This window comes from Sitodiplosis mosellana, unplaced genomic scaffold, assembly GCF_009176505.1.
Source record: "Sitodiplosis mosellana isolate CC-2019 unplaced genomic scaffold, AAFC_SMos_1.0 Smas_scaffold_6162, whole genome shotgun sequence".
Taxonomy (NCBI): domain Eukaryota; kingdom Metazoa; phylum Arthropoda; class Insecta; order Diptera; family Cecidomyiidae; genus Sitodiplosis; species Sitodiplosis mosellana.
Genome location: NW_022601403.1, coordinates 2,559,301 through 2,579,655, shown reverse-complemented (window position 1 = coordinate 2,579,655; position 20,355 = coordinate 2,559,301). Strand labels below are relative to the sequence as shown.

General features: G+C 37.3%; 3 protein-coding genes across 3 annotated transcripts in view; all 3 read right to left on the bottom strand.

The window, feature by feature from the left end:
- Positions 1–835: 835 nt before the first annotated feature.
- Positions 836–9,361, bottom strand: LOC129574456 (histone-lysine N-methyltransferase PRDM9-like). The gene is made up of 6 exons (XM_055456507.1): positions 9,246–9,361; positions 8,546–9,001; positions 5,066–5,409; positions 4,230–4,372; positions 1,020–1,616; positions 836–930 (listed from the first exon to the last, which is right to left on the bottom strand). The coding sequence occupies exons 1-6, from the start codon at positions 9,252–9,254 to the stop codon at positions 836–838; spliced, it is 1,644 nt and encodes a 547-aa protein (XP_055312482.1). The 5' UTR covers positions 9,255–9,361.
- Positions 9,362–10,687: 1,326 nt separating this feature from the next.
- On the bottom strand, positions 10,688–12,559 carry LOC129574384 (zinc finger protein OZF-like). The gene is made up of 2 exons (XM_055456366.1): positions 12,494–12,559; positions 10,688–12,258 (listed from the first exon to the last, which is right to left on the bottom strand). Exon 2 carries the CDS (start codon positions 12,253–12,255, stop codon positions 10,903–10,905), a length of 1,353 nt encoding a protein of 450 aa, XP_055312341.1. The 5' UTR covers positions 12,256–12,258; positions 12,494–12,559; the 3' UTR covers positions 10,688–10,902.
- Positions 12,560–13,794: 1,235 nt separating this feature from the next.
- Positions 13,795–20,355, bottom strand: part of LOC129574381 (kelch-like protein 17) — a 31,931-nt gene continuing 25,370 nt past the window's right edge. Inside the window, exons 9-16 of the mRNA XM_055456358.1 lie at positions 19,488–19,604; positions 19,143–19,356; positions 18,970–19,008; positions 18,795–18,900; positions 18,584–18,620; positions 18,075–18,489; positions 17,923–17,983; positions 13,795–17,790 (exon numbers count right to left, since the gene is read on the bottom strand). Coding sequence (XP_055312333.1) covers positions 17,577–17,790; positions 17,923–17,983; positions 18,075–18,489; positions 18,584–18,620; positions 18,795–18,900; positions 18,970–19,008; positions 19,143–19,356; positions 19,488–19,604 — 1,203 coding nt within the window. The 3' untranslated portion in view covers positions 13,795–17,576. The remainder of the gene's footprint in view (positions 17,791–17,922; positions 17,984–18,074; positions 18,490–18,583; positions 18,621–18,794; positions 18,901–18,969; positions 19,009–19,142; positions 19,357–19,487; positions 19,605–20,355) is intronic.

Here is a 20,355-nt window from a genome sequence, read left to right as displayed (position 1 = left end):
AAAGGAGCGCGTTTTAGATTGCGATCGAGAATTCTTGTAATGTGATTGAAGAAATGAAACAAATAATTTTCAGAAATCAACTAAAACCAAATATTTTGAAATGAGGAATTTCGAATGCTATGAAACTGTAATATTATCCAAAAAACGTACAAACTTGATCAGAACGCATCCTAGGGGATCGTTGATGTAACACATTTACCAAAGGAGCTTTTGTTTCATTCATAAGCCAAGAGGAAATTGCTGCGAAAATAAACTCTGAAATCAAAGTCCAAACTCTCTTCTTTTTCTGTTTACATTTCAATTTATTTCTGTTTTATTTGATTGAAAAATGAAGATCTAAGAGGGTGGTCATGAAGTTTGTATGATGAGAAAAATATTAAATGTTATTTGAATATGATTTCAAATGCTTGAAATAAAGTCTCTCAAGTGTGTCAACCTATGAATTCAATCAATTGTAGAGACCATGAGCTATTGTTTCGATTCGGCTATGGTTTATCAAATCTATGGGATGTGCGACTTATTTTTTTTCAAACGGTGAACTGTTTTCATGTGTTTATCGGCATTACCTTTTGCGGCAAAGCTTGCTGCACACACTTCGCATTGAATCCTCTCGCCGGTGTGATCTTTTCGCATGTGATACTTCAATTTGTATTTGTCTCGACGATATGCTCTACACAAATGGCATTGAAACTGACGGTAGCCACATCTATCTTCATGAACCTCTTTTGCACCTTCGGTTGCGTATCCTCCGAAGCACATTAAGCATTGGAGCGGGAACTGATCGCTGTGTGCTGTTGACAAATGATGATTTAATTTGATTTGTTCGACGAATTGCTTACTGCAAATTCCACATTCGATCGATCGTTTTGCTCCGTGTTTTGATTGCATGTGCCGCTTGAAAGTAATCTTGTAGACAGTTTTGTAATGGCACTGATCACATGCGAAAAGACTTCGTTGGCAGCGCATTTCATGGGCTTGCTTCTCGTCTGCTGTGGCAAATCGTCCACCATATTTCGAACAAGCATTCGGCAATTCATCTTTGTGAGTCATTGAATGACTTCGGAGATGAGGGTTTCTTGCAAACGACTTGAAACAAATTGAGCACTCGAACGGCTTTTCCCCGGAGTGACTTCGCAAGTGTCTTATGAGATCAAACTTTCGATCTGTAAAATGATTGCACACATGACATTTGTGCTTCTTTTGCTTTTTGGCCGCTTGATTTCTGGGGATCGCTTCTTTGTCTCGTCTTTTGGAGCTTCCATTCCGTTTCTTCCCGCCACCGACTGGTTGCGGTGGTTGCACATCGAATGCGTCTCCCATAGGTTCTTCGTTATCATCATCATTGGCGGCACTCTCATTCGATCGTTCACGAGGTTTCGAGTCCTTTTCTTCGCCCGTCTCTTCTTCTTCACGTTTGACCTCGCTCTTTATCTCATCGAAGTCATGGCCAAAGTCGAATGGTTTTTCATAATTGACACGATATCTTCCATCAACTCTTGAGCGTGGTATGTTTATGACATCGTCACCGTCATTAGGCTCTTCCTTAATACCGGGCTCTTGCTTGACTTCGACCTTTGCTGATTTTGACTTGCGCTTGCTGCGTCTGCCAGAAACACCTTTGAACAAAGGGATATTGCAACTTTTTTGACCAGAAAAAACGCCATCTTACGTCGTGCCCGTAAATTATTTCACTGTACATTTAGATGGTAGAGCTTGAACAAAAGTTCGACACTATGCATAAACTTGGAAAGAGCTTGACAAACTTGATGAAATACAAATATTTTATGGTCGTTGCAATACCCCTATGCCTTTGAATGGGTTCATTTTCTGCTGGATTCAAGAGAAAAATAAAAAATCAAACATGAATGGAAATGAATGGACTCAATGCAAAACACGTGTTTGTTGTGTGTGCGACCAAGAAAAGGTACATATCAAATATACACTTGCGTCTAAAGCTATTCTTTGACAATTTTCATGAAAATTCCAATTGCTATGTAAATTTTTCATAAGAAATACATCGTTGCACCGCTATGATCAAAATTCAAACTACAGAATTGATAACTTAATGATAATGAAAATTGATACAATAAGATGTAAACCACGTGCTTGATGCGTCTATGCAAAGAAAAAATACACACGACATGTGCATTCAGCGCATATGTTCATAAGTTGGGTAATGTATTACCAATTTTCATGAGCATCAATCGATTTGTATGATTTTTCACATTTTCGATCGAATCACAAAATTTTATATTTAAAAATTGACATCCCAATAATTGAAAAATGTTCAACACTTACGTTTATCGTTCCCTTTTTTCTGCTGAAAGTGTTTTTTTCACGTATCTTCCAATATGACTGCCTCACTTGGTGGTTGTCTGAACAATGGCAAAACCAGAACAACGCAGAGTCTGTAAGCTACAGCCATCGATGCATAAAAGTCACACACTTTCAAGTGCGCTGTTTGTGTTGGTATGTTTCGTTAAGTTTTCATCGCGGTCAAGTGTATACACTTCATTTCGATCAGTAGCTCTTTTTTGAGCAAATTCAGACATATCGGTTGAACTTATGATCAATTTTTCTTTTCCAAATTCCAATTTGTTGAAGTAAATATTTTGACAATAAACGTTTTGTTACATGGAAATAGTGATCATCCTGTTATTCGAATTAAAAATCTGTGACAAGCAAATGACATTTTGTCATTACATTGAAGTAAGGAAATGTTCATCGCTATCGCTAAGATTTATCGTCATTTGTACGGAAAAGATGAGTTTTACGAAGTATTTATTGAGTGAAAGCGATTCAAATTAAAACAAAATTCACGGTACATGTAAAAATAAATCACAACCGGCTAACGACCTAGTCCCAATGTTTCTGAAGAATGCCATGGTATTGCCAAATAAACCGAATTGAGGCTGCCGAGATTGAACTGATTTTGCTTTAATGAGGGAAAATGATATGGATTGAATTCATTGTGGCTTGTAAGATCAACTGAAGTCGTTTAGAGCCACTTTAAGTTATTCATTCATCTATCTGTTGTTGTTATCCACTTCATGGATTGAACAAGACTCGCATTAGAAGTGCATGCTTTTACTTCTAATCGAAAATATCTGGATCCCGGAGTGTGACATTTTCCGAAGTGTTGGCAATGAATTGATCTAATTGACAAGTAATTAGACACCAATTCAAATCGAATATTTGAATAAATGAGACATGTGAACGACATACTTTGGAGCTGAAACTTTTTAATAAGAACTGGCAACCCAAGCGCGACTCCACACTTAGCTTCTAAATGTGACACCGTAGTAAGTGTGGGCATACGTTTTGCGAATAAGCGACAAAGGGAATGGAAACAAGTGCGCGTGTATTAGTCGCTACATTGAGTAGCATCGCATCAGGCTACTCACTACCACACGCGTACTTGTTTCCATTCTCTTTGTCGCTTATTCGCAAAACGTATGCCCACACTTACTACGGTGTCACATTTAGAAGCTAAGTGTGGAGTCGCGCTTGGGAATCTTAATTTGCAGTGCAGAGATGGTTTAACCAAGACAACACATTTTACAAACAGTATTTGTTTCTTTCGTTGGCCAAGAGATTAAAAGCGACACTCGTCTTCTTTTTTCTCTTTATTTCGGTTTCAATTCATTTCTGTTCTGTTTCATTCGAAATGGGAACTTAAATCTAAAGCGATAACTTTGAAATTTTATGTTGAAAATATCCGTGTGGAACTTTTTTTTTGGCTAAGTAAGACGTCGACTAATTTTAGACATTTCGGAAGGCTATTGACTTCAAAATTGATTATCTATACAAAATAATTGATTTCAATCAACTTAACCACTGCCAGTTGAGTACTTCTACATACGACTGAGTATCGTTTACTCATGTTTTTTCCACACGGATATAAAATGTTATTTCAATAATTTCATTTTCTGGTGTATGTTCCTTATAACGATTCAAATTCTTGATGTGTATTAAGCTGTCTATTCATAAGAATCATGAAATATTAATTTAAATTTGGCTTCGTCTTATTGAATCTGTGAAATGCGTGACTCATTTCTTCTTCAAACGGTGAACTGTTTTCATGTGTTGATTGACATTGCTCTTGTTGATAAAGCTTGCTGCACACACTTTGCATTGGATCCGCTCTCCGGTGTGATGTTTTCGCATGTGTGTTTTCAAATGATGTTTGTCTCGACGATGCTCGTTACACAAATGGCATTGAAACCGACGGTGGCCACAGCTATCTTCATGGACCACTTTTTCGTCTTTGGTTGCGTATCCTCTGAAGCATTTGGAGCATTGGAATGGGAATCGGTCGCTGTGTGCTGTAGACAAATGCTGATTTAAATGAATCTGTCTGATGAATTGCTTGCTGCAAATTTCACATTCGATCGATCTTTTGGCTCCGTGTTTTGATTGCATGTGTGTCTTGAAACTAGACTTGTGAACAGTTTTGTAATGACACTGATTACATGCGAAGGGACTTCGTTGGCAGTGCGTTTCGTGCGTTTGCTTATCGTCTGGTGTAGCAAATCGTCGACCACATTTGGCACAAGCATTTGGCAGTTCATTTTTGTGAGTCATTGAAAGCCTTTGGAGATGAGTGTTTCTCGTAAAAAACTTAAAACAAATTGAGCACACGAACGGCTTTTCTCCGGTGTGAGCTCGCATGTGTCTTTCCAAATCTGATTTGTTGATTGTTCTATATCCGCAAGTGTCGCATTCGAAATGTTGAGGACTACATAGCCTTTCATGGTCGATCTTGACTGATTCTTGCCCAAATCCTTGCTTACATTTCGAACAACGGAACTGGTCATGCGTTATCTTATGACGATTCAGATGACTTTTTTGTGTAAAGTACTTCGAACAAACATCACACTGAAATGCTTTTTCTCCAGTGTGAGTTCGCAAGTGTCTTATGAGATGAGACTTTTGATCTGTAAAATGATTACACACATGAAATTTGTGCTTCTTCTGCTTTTTGGCCGCTTGGTTCCTGGGAATCGTTTGTTTGTTTCGACTTTTGGAACTTCCATTCCGTTTATTTCTACTGTTGACTTGTTACGGTGGTTCCACATCAATTGCATCACCCATCGGATCTTCGTTTTCATCATCGTTGACGGCGGCACTTTCATTCGATCGTTCACATGGTGTCGAGCCTTTGTCTTTGCCCATCTCTTCTTCTTCACATTTCATTTCATCCTTTACCTCATCGAAGTCATGGCCAAAGTCGACCGGTCCTTTGTAAATCGCATGATATCTTCCATCAACTCTCGGTCGTGGTATGTGCATGACATCGTCACTGTCATTGGGCTCTTCCTTAATACCAGGCTCTTGCTTGACTTCAACCTTTCCGCACTTCGACTTGCGCTTGCGTATACCAGAAACACATTTGAATGGGTTCATTTCCTGTTGGATTCAGCAAAACAATATCGAAAACAATGATAAAAACGTAAAATTAAATATTGAAGTCTCAATGATAATGAAAAGTGATTCAACTAAATGCAAACCACGTGCTTTAGCCGTCTATGTTAAGAAAAGGTACGCTTGTCATGTGCACTCAGCACATACGCTCATAAGTTGGGTTATGTGCTACCAATGTTCATAGGCATCTATTTATTTTTATAGAAGTAAAGTAATAAGTAACTTATTACTTATTACTTATTACTTTCATTTTATTACTGTAATAAGTCTATCTTATTACTGCAATAAGATTGTAATTGTAATAAGATTGTAATAAGTATCTTATTACTTTTGGTGCAAAAATATCGCAAAAATAGTTTCATGTAAAAAACATGTCAATTTTTTTCAACATTTTTTCGTCTGACATGTTTTTTACATGAAACTTTTTTTGCGATTTTTTTTTTGCACCAAAAGTAATAAGATGATCTTATTACTTATTACAATCTTATTACAATCTTATTACAGTAATCAGACTTATTACTTATTACTCATCTTATTACAAGTAATAAAATGCGTAATAAGTAATAGGTCATCTTATTACAGTAATAAGTAGGTAATGAAGTAATAAGAATTACATTTTTTTACTTCTATATTTATTTTCACGATTTTCAACATTTTCGACCGAATCACAAAATTTTATACTCAAAAATTGACATCCGAATGAATGAAAAAACCAAAATTGTTAATTCCTGCATTCCGCATGAGAGAAACAATTGGTCGATCAAACAATAATAAATTCATTCGTTGTGTTTATGTTGGCATGTAAACACATTTGCAACAAAGAATTGTGCCTGTCTTGCGTGCGCAATGTTGTTTCCATAGTCGAAAAAAAGATGTTTGATTTTAATTGCAACTTTTTTGACTTCCACTTCGATTGAGCGAGCACAAAATATACTATTTTCCTCCAAAACATTCAAATGTCAATGAGTTTGGAGTCAAATTTCATACGATGACTTTCTGGCAACACAATGCGTCGACGAATCGGTGTGTGTGTGTGTGTGTTTCACTCACAGCCAAATCGAACGGGTTGAAGTATTAGTGCGATGTTCATTGATAGATAAACTGATTTTAAATCGTGCGTGAAGTGCTCACGGTGAATGCTACGTCGAGACATGCTCAAATCCTTATTGTTGTTCTCTCTCTCGTACTCTCACACCCTCGCCCACTATTCGTACATTCCATAAAAATATTTGCATTCGAAAACGAAATGAGAATGTTTAAAGCGGAAAATGCGCGGTTTGTCAAGCCAATTTGAACGCAGAGAAATAATTTCCAAACCAACCGAAATCAACTTTGGTATTTTTCTTCTTTGGAATAAAATGTTTTTTGCCGACTTCATTTGTGATGAAAGACAACCAGAAATGATATAACGTCCAATCACAATAGAAAATGACTTGATGACACCAAGTTGGTGGTGTTGAGGAAAATGTGTGCAATTCAGTTGGTCGTGTATATTTTTTGTTGAATACTTTCTGCCGTGTTTAATGGGAAATACCCAAAATGTTGTGATGTTTTTTGAAAATTCAGCAAAAAGCTAAAAAAACGGTTGGAAATCGATTCGAATCAAACAATTGAATGATGAATTATAAACGATGTACCTTGAAGCTGAAACATTAATTTCAAAACGTTCAAAATTCGCTTGTCGATGACTTGCACAGTTGATTTTGTCAATGCAACACATTTGTGGTATAACCAAAAAAATTTCTGCGAAAAAAGCACTGAGAAATCAAAGACAACCCACAAACAAATCAAAGTTATGTCAAGTGGAGCGGTACGGATAATCGCAACGTATATACGCATGTGTGCAGTCGCATCGCATGTGTACGACTCTTCGGAACACACAGACGCAAGTCTGGTGCGTTGCGCTCAAGTTGAATTTAACTTGAAGTTTCGAAGATAACTTCGATTTGTTTGTGGGAACTTTCTTCGTGACAAAGAAGACTTCTCCTTCTTTTTATCTTTATTCAAATTTATTTCGGGTTTGTTTCAATCAAAAATGGAGCCTAAATTTAAGGGGGTATCAATGCATTTTTTGTGTTAGTAAACATAATAAAAGTTCTTAAAATGAAAGTCTGTATGGGATGTGGAATATGTTGAGTTGAAATTGATTTCAAACTTAATTACTCTTTGATAAATCTATGAAATGCTTGACACTTTTTCATACTTAATTTTTGTTACTTTTTATCTTCAAACGGTGAACTGTTTTCGTGTGTCGATCGGCATGACTTTTATCGCTAAAGCTTACTGCACACACTTTGCAATGAATCCGCTCTCCGGTGTGATGTTTTCTCATGTGAGTCTTCAATTTTTCTATGTTTCGACAAATCTCGTTACACAAATGACATTGATACTGACGATGGCCACAGCTGAATTCATGAACATCTTTTGCAGCTTCGGTTGCGTATCCTCCAAAGCATTTGGAGCATTGGAATGGGAATTGGTCGCTGTGTGTTGATGACAAATGTTGGTTTAACCCGAACTGTCTGATGAATTGCTTGCTGCAAATTTCACATTCAATCGATCTTTTGGCTCCGTGTTTTGATTGCATGTGTGTCTTCAAACAAGACTTGTGAACAGTTTTGTAATGACACCGATTACATGCGAAGGGACTTCGTTGGCAGTGCGTTTCGTGCGTTTGCTTTTCGCCAGGAGTGGCAAATCGTCGACCACATTTGGCACAAGCATTTGGCAGTTCATTTTTGTGAGTCATTGAATGAATTCGGAGATGAGTGTTAGTTGTGAACGACTTGAAACAAATTGAGCACAGAAACGGCTTTTCTGCTGAGTGAATCCGCATATGTCTTTCAAAATTTGGTTTTTGCAATGCTCTATATCCGCAAATATCGCATTCGAATCGGCATGGATTGCATAACGCTTCGTGGTCGATCTTGACTAATTCTTGTTCAAATCCTCGATTACATTTCGCGCAACGAAATTGACCATGCGTGTTCTTATGACAGTTAAGGGCTTGTTTATGTGCAAATGCCTTCGAACAAACATCACACTGATACGGCTTTTCTCCAGTGTGAGTTCGCAAGTGTCTTATGAGGTGGGACTTGCAGTTTGCCAAATGATTGCACACATGGCATTTGTGCTTCTTTTGCTTTTTGGCCGCTTGATTCCTGGGAATCGGTCGTTTGTGCCGTCCTTTGCAGCTTCCATTCCGTTTCTTCCCGCCACCGACTGGTTGCGGTGGTTGAACATGGATTGCGTCACCCATAGGCTCTTCGTTCTCCCCGTTGTCATTGGCGGCGCCCTCATTTGGTTGATCACATGGTGTCGTGTCCTTTTCATTGCCCGTCTCTTTTTCTTCACATTTGACTTCATCCTTTATCTCATCGAAGTCATAGCCAAAGTCGACCGGTCCTTCGTAATTCGCACGATATCTTCCATCAACTCTTGGCCGTGGTATGTTCATGACATCGTCACCGCCATTGGGCTCTTCCTTAATACCAGGCTCTTGCTTGACTTCAACCTTTCCGCACTTTGACTTGCGCTTGCTGCGTATACTAGAAACACCTTTGAATGGGTTCATTTTCTAGTGGATTCAAGAAAAACATGAAAAATCAAACATTAACGAATGAATCAACTCCATGCAAAACACGCGTTTGTCACGTATATAGCAAATACGAAAAATGCACACCAAATGTTCATATAATTCGGTGTTTAAGGTTATTCGTTGTCTAGTTTCATAAAAATCTGCTGAATTTATAACGACCGAATCGCAAAATTTTATACTCAAAAATGGACATCAGAATAAATGAAAAATATCCAACACTTACGGTTGTCATCGCCTTTTTTCTGCTGAAAATTCTTTTTTCCACGTAACTTTCAAGATGTCTGCCTCAATCGGTGGCTGAAAGAACAATCTAGAACAACGTACAGTCTGTAAGCCACGACATCATTGCTAAAAGTCACACACTTGCAAATGTCCTATTTGTATTGGTGTGTTTCGTTGAGTTCTCAAAGTGACACTTTATCGATTCGTAGCTGTCAATTGCGCAAATTCATCGCTCATTTCAAAAATGTCGGTTAAATTCATGCAAAATTTGTTTCTACAATTTCCAATTTGTTGAAATAAATGTTTTGAAACGAAACGTTTTGTTCTTTGGAAATAATGATCATTCTGCTATTCGAATCAAAAATCAGTGATAATTGAGAAAATGACATTGAAGCTATGAAACTTTCGATTCTACCAATAAATGATATCGTCACTTGTCCGAAGAAGATGAGTTTCACGAAGTATTCATTGAGTCGAAGCAAAGAAACCGAATGGATGGCTGAAAATTGAAAGGAAAGTCTCGATTGAAACGACGCACATTTTGGTGCCTGCATTCCGCATAATAGAGAGATGTTTATTGGTCAAACAATAACAAACTCATTCGGTGTGCTTATGTTAAAATGTAAACAAATTTGTATCGCAGAATCATACATGGATCGCGAATACAACAAGTGCTACTTTAGATTCTGGCTCAACAAATGCATTAAATTTAGTCGAAATAATTTCATTTTGTTGATTAATAAAATGTTGAAGATCTGATCGAATTGAACCACTTGGATTTACTCTGTCTTTCTGCACAAAAGTTAGATGTGTGAGTCATAGCACATATGAGTATAGATTATGTGCAGAATACAACTGAGTTCGCAAACATATGTGTCAGTTGAACAAAATGCAGTCGAATTGAACCCATGAGAGTGAATACCAGACTTAATTTAAATATTCACAGAAGGAGAATTTGAATAAGTTTGCTGAAAAAAGGGACTAGAATTGGTCGCGCGCAAAAGAGAGTCATATTGCTGTTGTATTCGAGGCTGAACAAAGTCATAGTGCGACAGTACAAAGGGTCGTATTTGCGTACAAACATTCCGAAGTGCCTTTTTTGTGTACAACGTATTCAAATACTGTAGTGGTGAACATTTCGATTGAGTCTGTGATTCATTCTCAGTGGTTCAATTAAGGCTGATGAGATCGAATTCATCATGCATTTATGCTGGAAAATTGGGCAAATTCAATAAATGAAATTTCAAAACAATACAAAAGAAATGCGATTTGAATCCGAAACATTATCGTAAAAATTGACAAACTCAATTAAAGTGCAGAGTTGATTTTGTATCAACACATTTCCCAAACACCATTTGTTCCATTCCTTGATCAAAGAAATTGCTGTGAAAATAAGGATAGAAATAAAAGTCAATTCTCTTCTCTTTTTGTTTCGTTTTATTTCGGTTTTGTTTCATACAAAAATGGAGCTTAGATCTAAGGTAGTATCCATGAATTCTTTCTATTGAAAAATATTGAATGATCTTCCAAACTGAAGCGTACGAAAGTGTAAGTTCAGTTGATGTGTCATTCAAAGGCATCGAATGAATGATCGATTTCCAGCTCAACTACTTGTTAATGAATCTATGGATTTATGCATATATGCGATGCATGATTTGTCACTTCTTCAAACGGTGAACGGTTTTCATGTGTTGGTTAGCATTACTTTTAGTGGCAAAGCTTGCTGCACACACTTTGCATTGAATCCGCTCTCCGGTGTGGTGTTTTCGCATGTGATACTTCAATTTGTGTTTGTCTCGACGATGCTCTTTACACAAATGGCATTGATACCGACGGTAGCCACAGCTAGCTTCATGAGCATTTTTTGCATCTTCGGTTGCAAATCCTTCGAAGCATTTGGAGCATTGGAATGGGAATTGGTCGCTGTGTGCTGTAGACAGATGCTGATTTAAATACATCTGTTGGACAAATTGTTTACCGCAAATTTCACATTCGATCAATCTTTTAGCGCCGTGTTTTGATTGCATGTGCCGCTTCAAATCGACCTTGTTAACAGTTTTGTAACGACACTGATCACATGCAAAAAGACTTCGTTGGCAGCGTGTTTCGTGTGTTTGCTTTTCGTCTAGTGTAGCAAATCGTCGACCACATTTCGAACAAGCATTCGGCAATTCATTTTTGTGCGTCATTGAATGTCTTTGGAGTTGAGTGTTTCTCGTAAAAAACTTGAAACAAATTGGGCACTCGAACGGCTTATACCCGGTGTGTGTCCGCATGTGAACTATCAAATGTGGTTTTTGCATTGTTCTATATCCGCAAATATCGCATTCGAATCGGACAGGATTGCATAACGCTTCGTGGTCGATCTTGACTAATTCTTGCTCAAATCCTTGGTTACATTTCGAACAACGGAATTGGCCGTGCGTTTTCTTATGACGGTTTAAAGCTTGTTTATGTGCAAATGCCTTCGAACAAACATCACACTGATACGGCTTTTCTCCAGTGTGAGTTCGCAAGTGTCTTATGAGGTGGGACTTGCAGTTTGCCAAATGATTGCACACATGGCATTTGTGCTTCTTTTGCTTTTTGGCCGCTTGATTCCTGGGAATCGGTCGTTTGTTTCGTCTTTTCGAACTTCCATTCCGTTTATTTCTACTGTTGACTTGTTGCGTTGGTTCCACATCGATTGCATCACCCATCGGATCTTCGTTGACATCATTGTTGTCGGCGCTGTCATTCGATCGTTCACATGGTGTCGAGTCCTTTTCCTTGTCCGTATCTTCTTCTTCACATTTGATTTCATCTTTCATCAGATCGAAATCATAGCCAAAGTCGATCGGTTCTTCGTAATTCACACGATATCTTCCATCAACTCTTGACCGTGGTGTGTTTATAATACCGTCACCGTCATTAGGCTCTTCCTTAATCACCGGCTCTTGCTTGACTTCAACCTTTACCGACTTTGACTTGCGCTTGTATCGTTTGCCACGAACACCTTTAAAAGGGTTCATTATCTGTACAGAAAAACATAAAAAACCAAACATGAATGCAAATGAATCGACTCAATGCAAAACACGTGTTTGTCACGTGTGTGCACACCATGGCAAAATAAAAATATCCACCAAAAATTAACAATTATATCTTGGACAAACAAAAACAATTGTTTTTAATTTTTTAATTCTTTTTCACAACAAAATGGTGAGATTCTGTGTCCAACATCAATGTAAATGAAAAATGCTCAACGCTTACGTCGTGGAATGTTCTGTCGTCACCTTTCTCGACTAAAAATATAATATTTTTTCTGTCTGTCGTCTTTCAAGATGTCTGCCTCACTGTGTGACTCATTGAACAATGGCAAGCTCAGCATATCCTACAGCGTTGATACTGCGATTCACACGGTTGCTATTCGTTTGACATTTCGTTAAGTTGACAACATCGCCGCATGTATACACTTCATGTCAATTATTAGCTCACTTTTGAGCACAACCGTTGAGTTCAATTCAAAAATATCAGTTAAATTCACTTCGTTTATGTTCGTTTTACTATACAATGCATTGACTACGTGCGCTTACGACAAATGCCGAATATAATCGCAGTAGTCGAACTCTGTGTGTACGACTTAAAAGAAGTGCGTCGCATTCGTCGTTAGCGCTCGTAGTCAATGCATTGTATAGTAAAACGAACATAAACGAAGCAAAAGGCATAGCGATAGTCGTGGATGATTCGCCATCGTCGTCTCGCGTCCAACTGAGACGGTTTTCTTTCAAGTAAGAATCGAATTAATAATTCGGTATGCTTGTTCAATGTGTTAAAAATGTAAACATTGGAGTTTGAGATAACTATGAAAAATTGCCATTGAAAAATTAGGGATTTCATCACATGTAAAGACACATAATAAAACATCACAATATTCGGATCGCATGGTTCCAAATTGATTTCCATTATTTGGAGGTAAAATGTTGATGTTGTTTTGGGAGCATCTTTTTTCGAGAGATTTCAATGTAATAAAGAAAACAGTTGTAAAATAATATCAAACTCATTCGTTAGGTTTATGCTCGTTTATTTAAATGCAAAAAATTTAGTATTTAAAATTGGCCCAATGTTCATGCCTCACGTCAGAACCAACTGTGTTTTATTAAATCTATTGAATGTGTGACTTATTACTTCTTTAAAAGTTGGACTGTTTCCATGCGTCAATTTACATAACATTTACATTACATTCACATTTGAATCCGCTCTCCAAATGAGATGATGACAAATGTTTATTTAAGCCGATCTGTTGGACGAATTGCTTGCTGCAAATTCCACATTCGATCAATATTTTGGATCTGTGTTTTGATTGCATTTGTTGCCTCAAAAAACAGTTTTGTAATGACACATTTTACATGCAAAGGAACTTATTTGGCAGCATGTTTCATGGGCTTGCATTTGTGCTGGATTCGGTATCCTGTGAAATTAAAAATTGCTCCATCGAAACATAAACCTGAAAATATAATAAAAAAAACAAAGGCAATCATTTATTTGTTTTCAAATATGTTTATTTTTCTTCATTCTCGGTGAAATATTATTTACACAATTTGTCGAAATGAGTTGATTCTTCTCTTTTTTGTACAAACTACAAATATTTCGCTATTGTTTGTTTATCTCAAAAAAATATTCAAAGCTAAAACATGAACGAAACAAAACAAAACGAAAATTCTACAAATATTTTGGGTAAATTGTCTAGATGTTTTTTTTTATCTTTGGATTTGTTGGTTCTGATAAAGTTCTCAAAAATACTACTGATGTACACAACACGAAAGCTAGACACAGATTAAGTGCAAATGGTATTTCATAAAAAGGGAATTGCACTTCCTTCGTCACAACAAACTCGTTGGGAAAATCAAGAGCGTTTAACCCACTTTTGCTCAGATGTGTGCATTTTTGCAATGCAATTGTTGCATCTCTGCAATGAATTTACTTATTTATTTGTGATGTTACACTCCCTACAAGAATGTTGCGACAACGTTCACGCAAACGTATCGCCAACCTTCCACAATAGTTGTCACAAAATGCATGAGCTGCGATCAACTTCATTCAAATTTAGCTTGTTGTATTTTTGAAGGCTGCAATGGCTGATTATTCTCCTCAATAATTATTTTAAATAAGTTTTTATTTCTCATTAGCAACGATGAGCAACATGAAAAGTTTAAATAAAACCATTTGATATTATGTTTTCAAGGTAATGAAGTTGGATAAAATTCGAATTAACAGGTTTACGCAATGCGATATGTCGGCGTAATTATTTTGCGTAAACCTGTATATTGAGAATGCGGAATGACGCGGGAAGGTTTTGCTTTACGGCGACATGTTGACGTAAACCTCAATGTATCGCAAAATTCTTGTAGGGTACTCTGTGTAGTACACACATTCACCACTATGGACAGAAATGGGTCGAATAAACGGAGAAAATTACAAAACTGACCCAAAAAGTGGTTCTTGATACACAAATCGAAAAAAGATACTTATGTTCTGGTTTCTTGTAAATTAATTGAAATGCTTTTGCTTTGGTTTTGTCTTATGCTATATCAAATTGGTTTTGTTAAAAGTGTGTTTGTCAAAAATGCTCTCGCGAGCCTATATCATATGAAATCTGAACGTTATTTTGTATTTGTTCTGTTGTGAATGTTTGAACATTGACCATTGGCTTTCGCTGATCGCCAGAGAGTGTATTTTTGCTGCTGAGCATGCCTAAGCTTAGTATGTCTAATTGATATTGTCTAAGCTAAGCACGTCTAATCCGAGCTGATCATCTTGACTCAGGCGCCTGAAGTGTTATTTTAATACATTCACGATGCAAAAATACACACTCTGCTATTCGCCACTAACCAAGTCAACGATTCGCAATTCAAAACCATTCAGCAACAATTTCCAGTGATTTGTTTTTTTTTTCATAGATTTGAAAAGACATTCAAAGCCAGCTTATGTGTTACGTTAGCGGTAAAGCACAAATTTATTTGGTATTCAATTCAAAAGTGATGTTTCAGACAGAAAAATCCGTCCTTTTCGAAACCTCCTTCCTCCCACGATAACCTTCTTATTTAAACAATTAATTTTAATAAATTTGTAAGATTTTTTCGTTTATTTTATCAATAAATTTTGCTAATTTCATATTTTAATTAAATTGTTGCATATATTCTATCATGGTTTATTTGTTGTTTGTTCAGAAAGTTGTTTTTTTTTCTTCTTTTATTTTTTTTCCATTTGTTCAAATCAAAAATTGATGTTTTTTTGTTCCATCATATGTGTTTTGAATAAGTGATGTTGAAAAATACTTAAAGATTTGTGAAATTGCTTCAAAAACTTGGAATAATCGTCTAAACAGTTTAAGACATGGTCATTCAACATTGTGAATATCGAAGATGAGAATCGTGTCATGACGACACTGTCATTTCTCCGTTCCACAGGGAAAACGATGATCGAAGCTCAAGCGGCGGAAAGAACGAAAGAGAGAAAAAAAACCCGTTGCCATTGCAATCATATCAATGTGCAAATATTTCCTAACTAAGTAAATTGATTTTTATTTCAAATTTATTCAATTACATGTTCATTGACAACATTTATTGGTTTTAACAACTTTTCGTTACCGCCCCCCCAAAATGGAATGATTATCACAGTGCAACTTAGAGTCGATTTAAAAAAAAATCCAATCAAAAAATATTGTTCCGTATTGGAATATGCTTGGTTTTTGTTCTGGTTTTGATGTTTGGTTCGTGTGCATCAATTATAGACGTGTGTGGAATTTTTTTTCACTGAGTAACCAGATGATTGATTTGAAACTTTTGCCGGGCTATTGACTGACTGAAATGATTACGTCGAACAATATGATTGTAGTCAACTTCAGTTAAAGTAGCCTGATAGCTACTCTTCAGTCAAAATGTCCGAAACTAGTCGTCTGGCTGAAAGAATAGAGTTACATTCAGCTCTAAACGTGATGGTTCCTATACAAAATGTTTGAATTCAATCAACTTAGCCGGTTCTAGTTGTTTGAGGCTACATACGACTGTGTGTGACTGTTAGTCATTCTATTTCCACACTGGGTTTGACTGAATGGAATTTGATTTCCAATGGAAAATTTCCACAAATTATGGGTCGATTCAAGCAAGCAACATGCGATTTATTAATGGCAAAAATATTTGTCGATGCATTTGTGTGTGTGTGTGTGTGTGTGTGTGTGTGTTCTTTGACATCGTGTGATTAATCATTGCAATTTTTTGTTTAAAAAGCCTTAAAATGTTTGGTGCCCAAGTGTTGCGTTGTATTCATGTCTTCGGTTGTCTCTTCCATACAAACGTTATCGCCTGAATGAACATTAACAAAGACACATTTTGTCAAACACTTTTCGAAAATATTGTTATTGTAAAAATTAGCGCCGAAAAAGGCAATATTAATTATATTTTGTACATTTTCCTTGTAAATACGTGTTTCTTTGTTGTTGCAGCTCAGATACAGCTTTGTTGCTATTGTTGTTCTTGTGTCGGAATGTGAATGAGCTCAAAATCTCGCAGATTTATTTGGTTTGATTCGAAAGTCAAGCGCTCACACAAAAGAAGTTACGAAATGTGGCAAAATATTCATCGTCACTGCTGTTAGCAGTTCATGTAGCAAATTTTATGGTTAGATGTTCAGAGAGAAAGTAACGGAACAATGATTCCAATGTATCGGAATTAAAACCGTTTGGTACGAAAAATTGGAATGAATTGAATGGTCCGAGACTCCGATTTATCGGTACTTTTCAAAGTAAAATACCCGTTATTCCGCTACTTTCGCCCTGAGTTGACACAATGCCATGTTTTTTCTTCTTCTAAAATCATTGCTTTCCTTGAAAATATCCTTTTTTTTCATAGCATTTTTGCACAAAATATGTTTTTTTCTTACTTGAAATGAAAATTGTTTGGTTTCAATGATGACAATGGCTTCAAATCAAACAATTCGGGTATCAAATAAGTGACCACAAATTCAAAAATTGCATTCAATTCAAAATCAGCTGCAAAAATCGCTGTCAATTCGTGCGACAAAGAGCTAACATCGTTTGTAACTTCTTTGCGTGTGCAAATGTGCGCGCGTGCGTCAAAAGTGAAAATGTCTGTTGAAAATAATTGAATATTATATCCGTGAAATGTGTAAAATACTTTCAGTTGGTGGATCATCAATAGGCCCACTGATTTTATCGACAGAATAGTTTAAAGAATCGTTATGTGTTCGGTACTGATGACGACAATGGAGGCGTTGTGGTGGTATTGGTAGTGTTGCTACTGGTTGAGCTACCCATTTCCGGTATGCTGCTTAAATGTCATAAATTCGTTGTTTTCACCAGGCCACGTTCCAAATTGAAGCATTCAAGAACGGCAGCACCGACCGAACTACGTCTCGTCACCATGCTATTGACAATAGTCCATTTATCCAATTGTATATCATACTTTTCGACCGAGTTCAACGATGAACTGCCATCATTACCGCCAATCGCATACAAAAAGCTATCAATCTCAACGACTTCATGCAACGACCTACGTCGAATAAGAAAAAAGGAAAAAACGACGATCAAAAAGGGAGTAGAAAGAAAAACACGAAAGATTGACCGTTTCGAATCAATCAAAAAGACACTAGTGCTTGGCATTATGTTATCTTTCAAAATTTACCTTCTGGAAAGCATGCCTGCGATTGGTTCCCATTCATTACGACGCACATTGAATCGTTCACCTGGAAATATTGATGCGAGTTTGAGTAAATTTTTCACCAAAATAAAATTGAAGAAATTGCCTGGCTGGGTGTAAATACATATAAAACTTACCGCTTGACATGCACATCGTACCATCATTGCCACCGATACAGTATAAATTACCGTCGATTGCTGCAACACCGCAGCTACTTCGTCGGGATGTCATGTCTGGTACGGTCATCCAGCGTCCGACACGTGGATCAAATTTCTCCACCGATGATAGATAAGTGTTTTGATCGAAGCCACCAAGAGCATAGATGCAATTATCGATAACGGCCAATCGGCAATAACGGCGCCGTGTACTCATCGTCGGACACGAACTCCACACACCCGTCAATGTATCATATCGTTCGAAGCTCGACAGAAAACTTGCACCATCATAGCCGCCACCAACGTAGATTAATCCATCGAATGAGCAAATGCCCAAACACGAGCGTTTCGTTCCCATCGGTGTTATGTATTGCCATGCATTTGTCATTGGATTGTACTAGAAAGAGAGAAAATGCAGAAAAATTGTTCAATTTTCTTACACCTGACTCCTTTTCAGCGCCGGTGGCGGATTAGTTGACAAGATCACTCACCACTTCGGCTGTTGAGAGATCCGTAACACCATCGAATCTAATGTCAAAGAAGTCACGAACCAAATAGCGAGAGCGAAAGAGTGTGGGGAGAGAGACAGAGGTAGGGAGAGGGAGAGAGAGAGAGTGCGTGTGTGAAAATTAGTTGATTTAATTAATTATTTTCGCAACAATTGAATTTGCAAATGGGAGCTTTGCCCAAACTAGTACATACCCGCCAACCACATACAGCATTTTACGCAACGAGGTCACGCCGGAACGACTTCGTCGCCATAACATCGACGCAATCGGCATCCACGCATTGGTTCTAGGGTTGTAGCCTAAATAAAACACATTACCATTGAAAGAGGGATTTCGTTTATTTTTCTAAAAACAAAACAAAAACGTACATTCGCATTCATTATGGATCGCAAAAAGACTACCGCCACCTATAGATTTTGTCGCCACCGAACCGATGGAAAACAATTGGAAGAAACGGAGAGAAAAAGTTGACAATTTATTAAACGTGTGTGTGTTGGATTTTGGTGCACACCAATGGCTTGGTGTTGATTAATCAACTTACCAACGGCAAACATATACGATTTCATGCCATCGGGTCGACGTTCAAGTGTTCGTTGTGTCGTCATCGAGCTTCTTTGCTCCGGCAATAAATGGTACTTCATGGCTTCGAGTAGCAATTCTTTGCATTGTGTATCTTCGCGTATAAGCGGTTCCGTTTCGACACATGTCATTAAAAATTCGCGACAAACTAACGGCAATCGTACATGGCTCATCAGCTAAAAATGTGACAAAAAGCACACAAACACAGAGAAAGAGAGAGAGAAAGAAGAATATGAGCAATTAATGCACGGTGCACACCGGCATTTTTTCTAGTTTCGGAGTCCGGCGTTGACTGGGCTTCATTTACCTCGGCAATGTGCTGCTTACGATCGGTGATATCATGTTTCAGCCAATTCAATACGGCAACAAACACCTTCTCTTCGGAGCAAATGTTCAATTGATTGTTGGAAATTAAATCGTTTACCTGAAATTGAAAAGCAAATAATTTCAATTTGGGTTATCTTTTGTGGCAAATACCGACAATTGGTTTTTCTATTCGGAAAACATGTCAAAATCAGAGAACGGAGATGAAATTCGAAGCGATAAGTGAGAAAATTAGTTTTAAAATGAACTAACAACAAGAATCCGTTTACACATAGGCGCACACTTTTCCATTTGCAAATCAATATATATATATATTGAGCCCAGTGTGCTAAAATAGACACGCATCGAATATGCATATGTGTGTTCGAAGTGCTTGTATTTGACACTCAAAGCATTAATTTACCATAATTTTTATGCAACTGTAAAATTCAATAGATGATTTATTCGAATATCAAACACACACACACCTACACACTCGGGGACCAGATACCGATTTGCAACACCATGCTAATTATTGAGTTAACTACCGTAGCCAATTGCTAGAAAAGTTTCAATGAATACAGAGTAAGAGGAGGAAAGAGCGAAAGAGAGACACACACAGAGTGAGAGAAAGACAAACACAGAGAGAGACCAGAGAGAGAGAGAGAGAGAGGGAGAGAGAGAGGGAGAGAGAGCGTGGCGCTCCATCAATTTGAACAAATCATTTAGCACAATTTAACCAATTGATGTACTAGTCAGTATAATCGCATAAATGTATTTTGACTCCGAGTGTTGGGAATGACTTGGTTTTAGTGATTTGCTCAACAACACACAGAACGAGCTTTTGAATACCTTTGAAGTCACAAAAACAT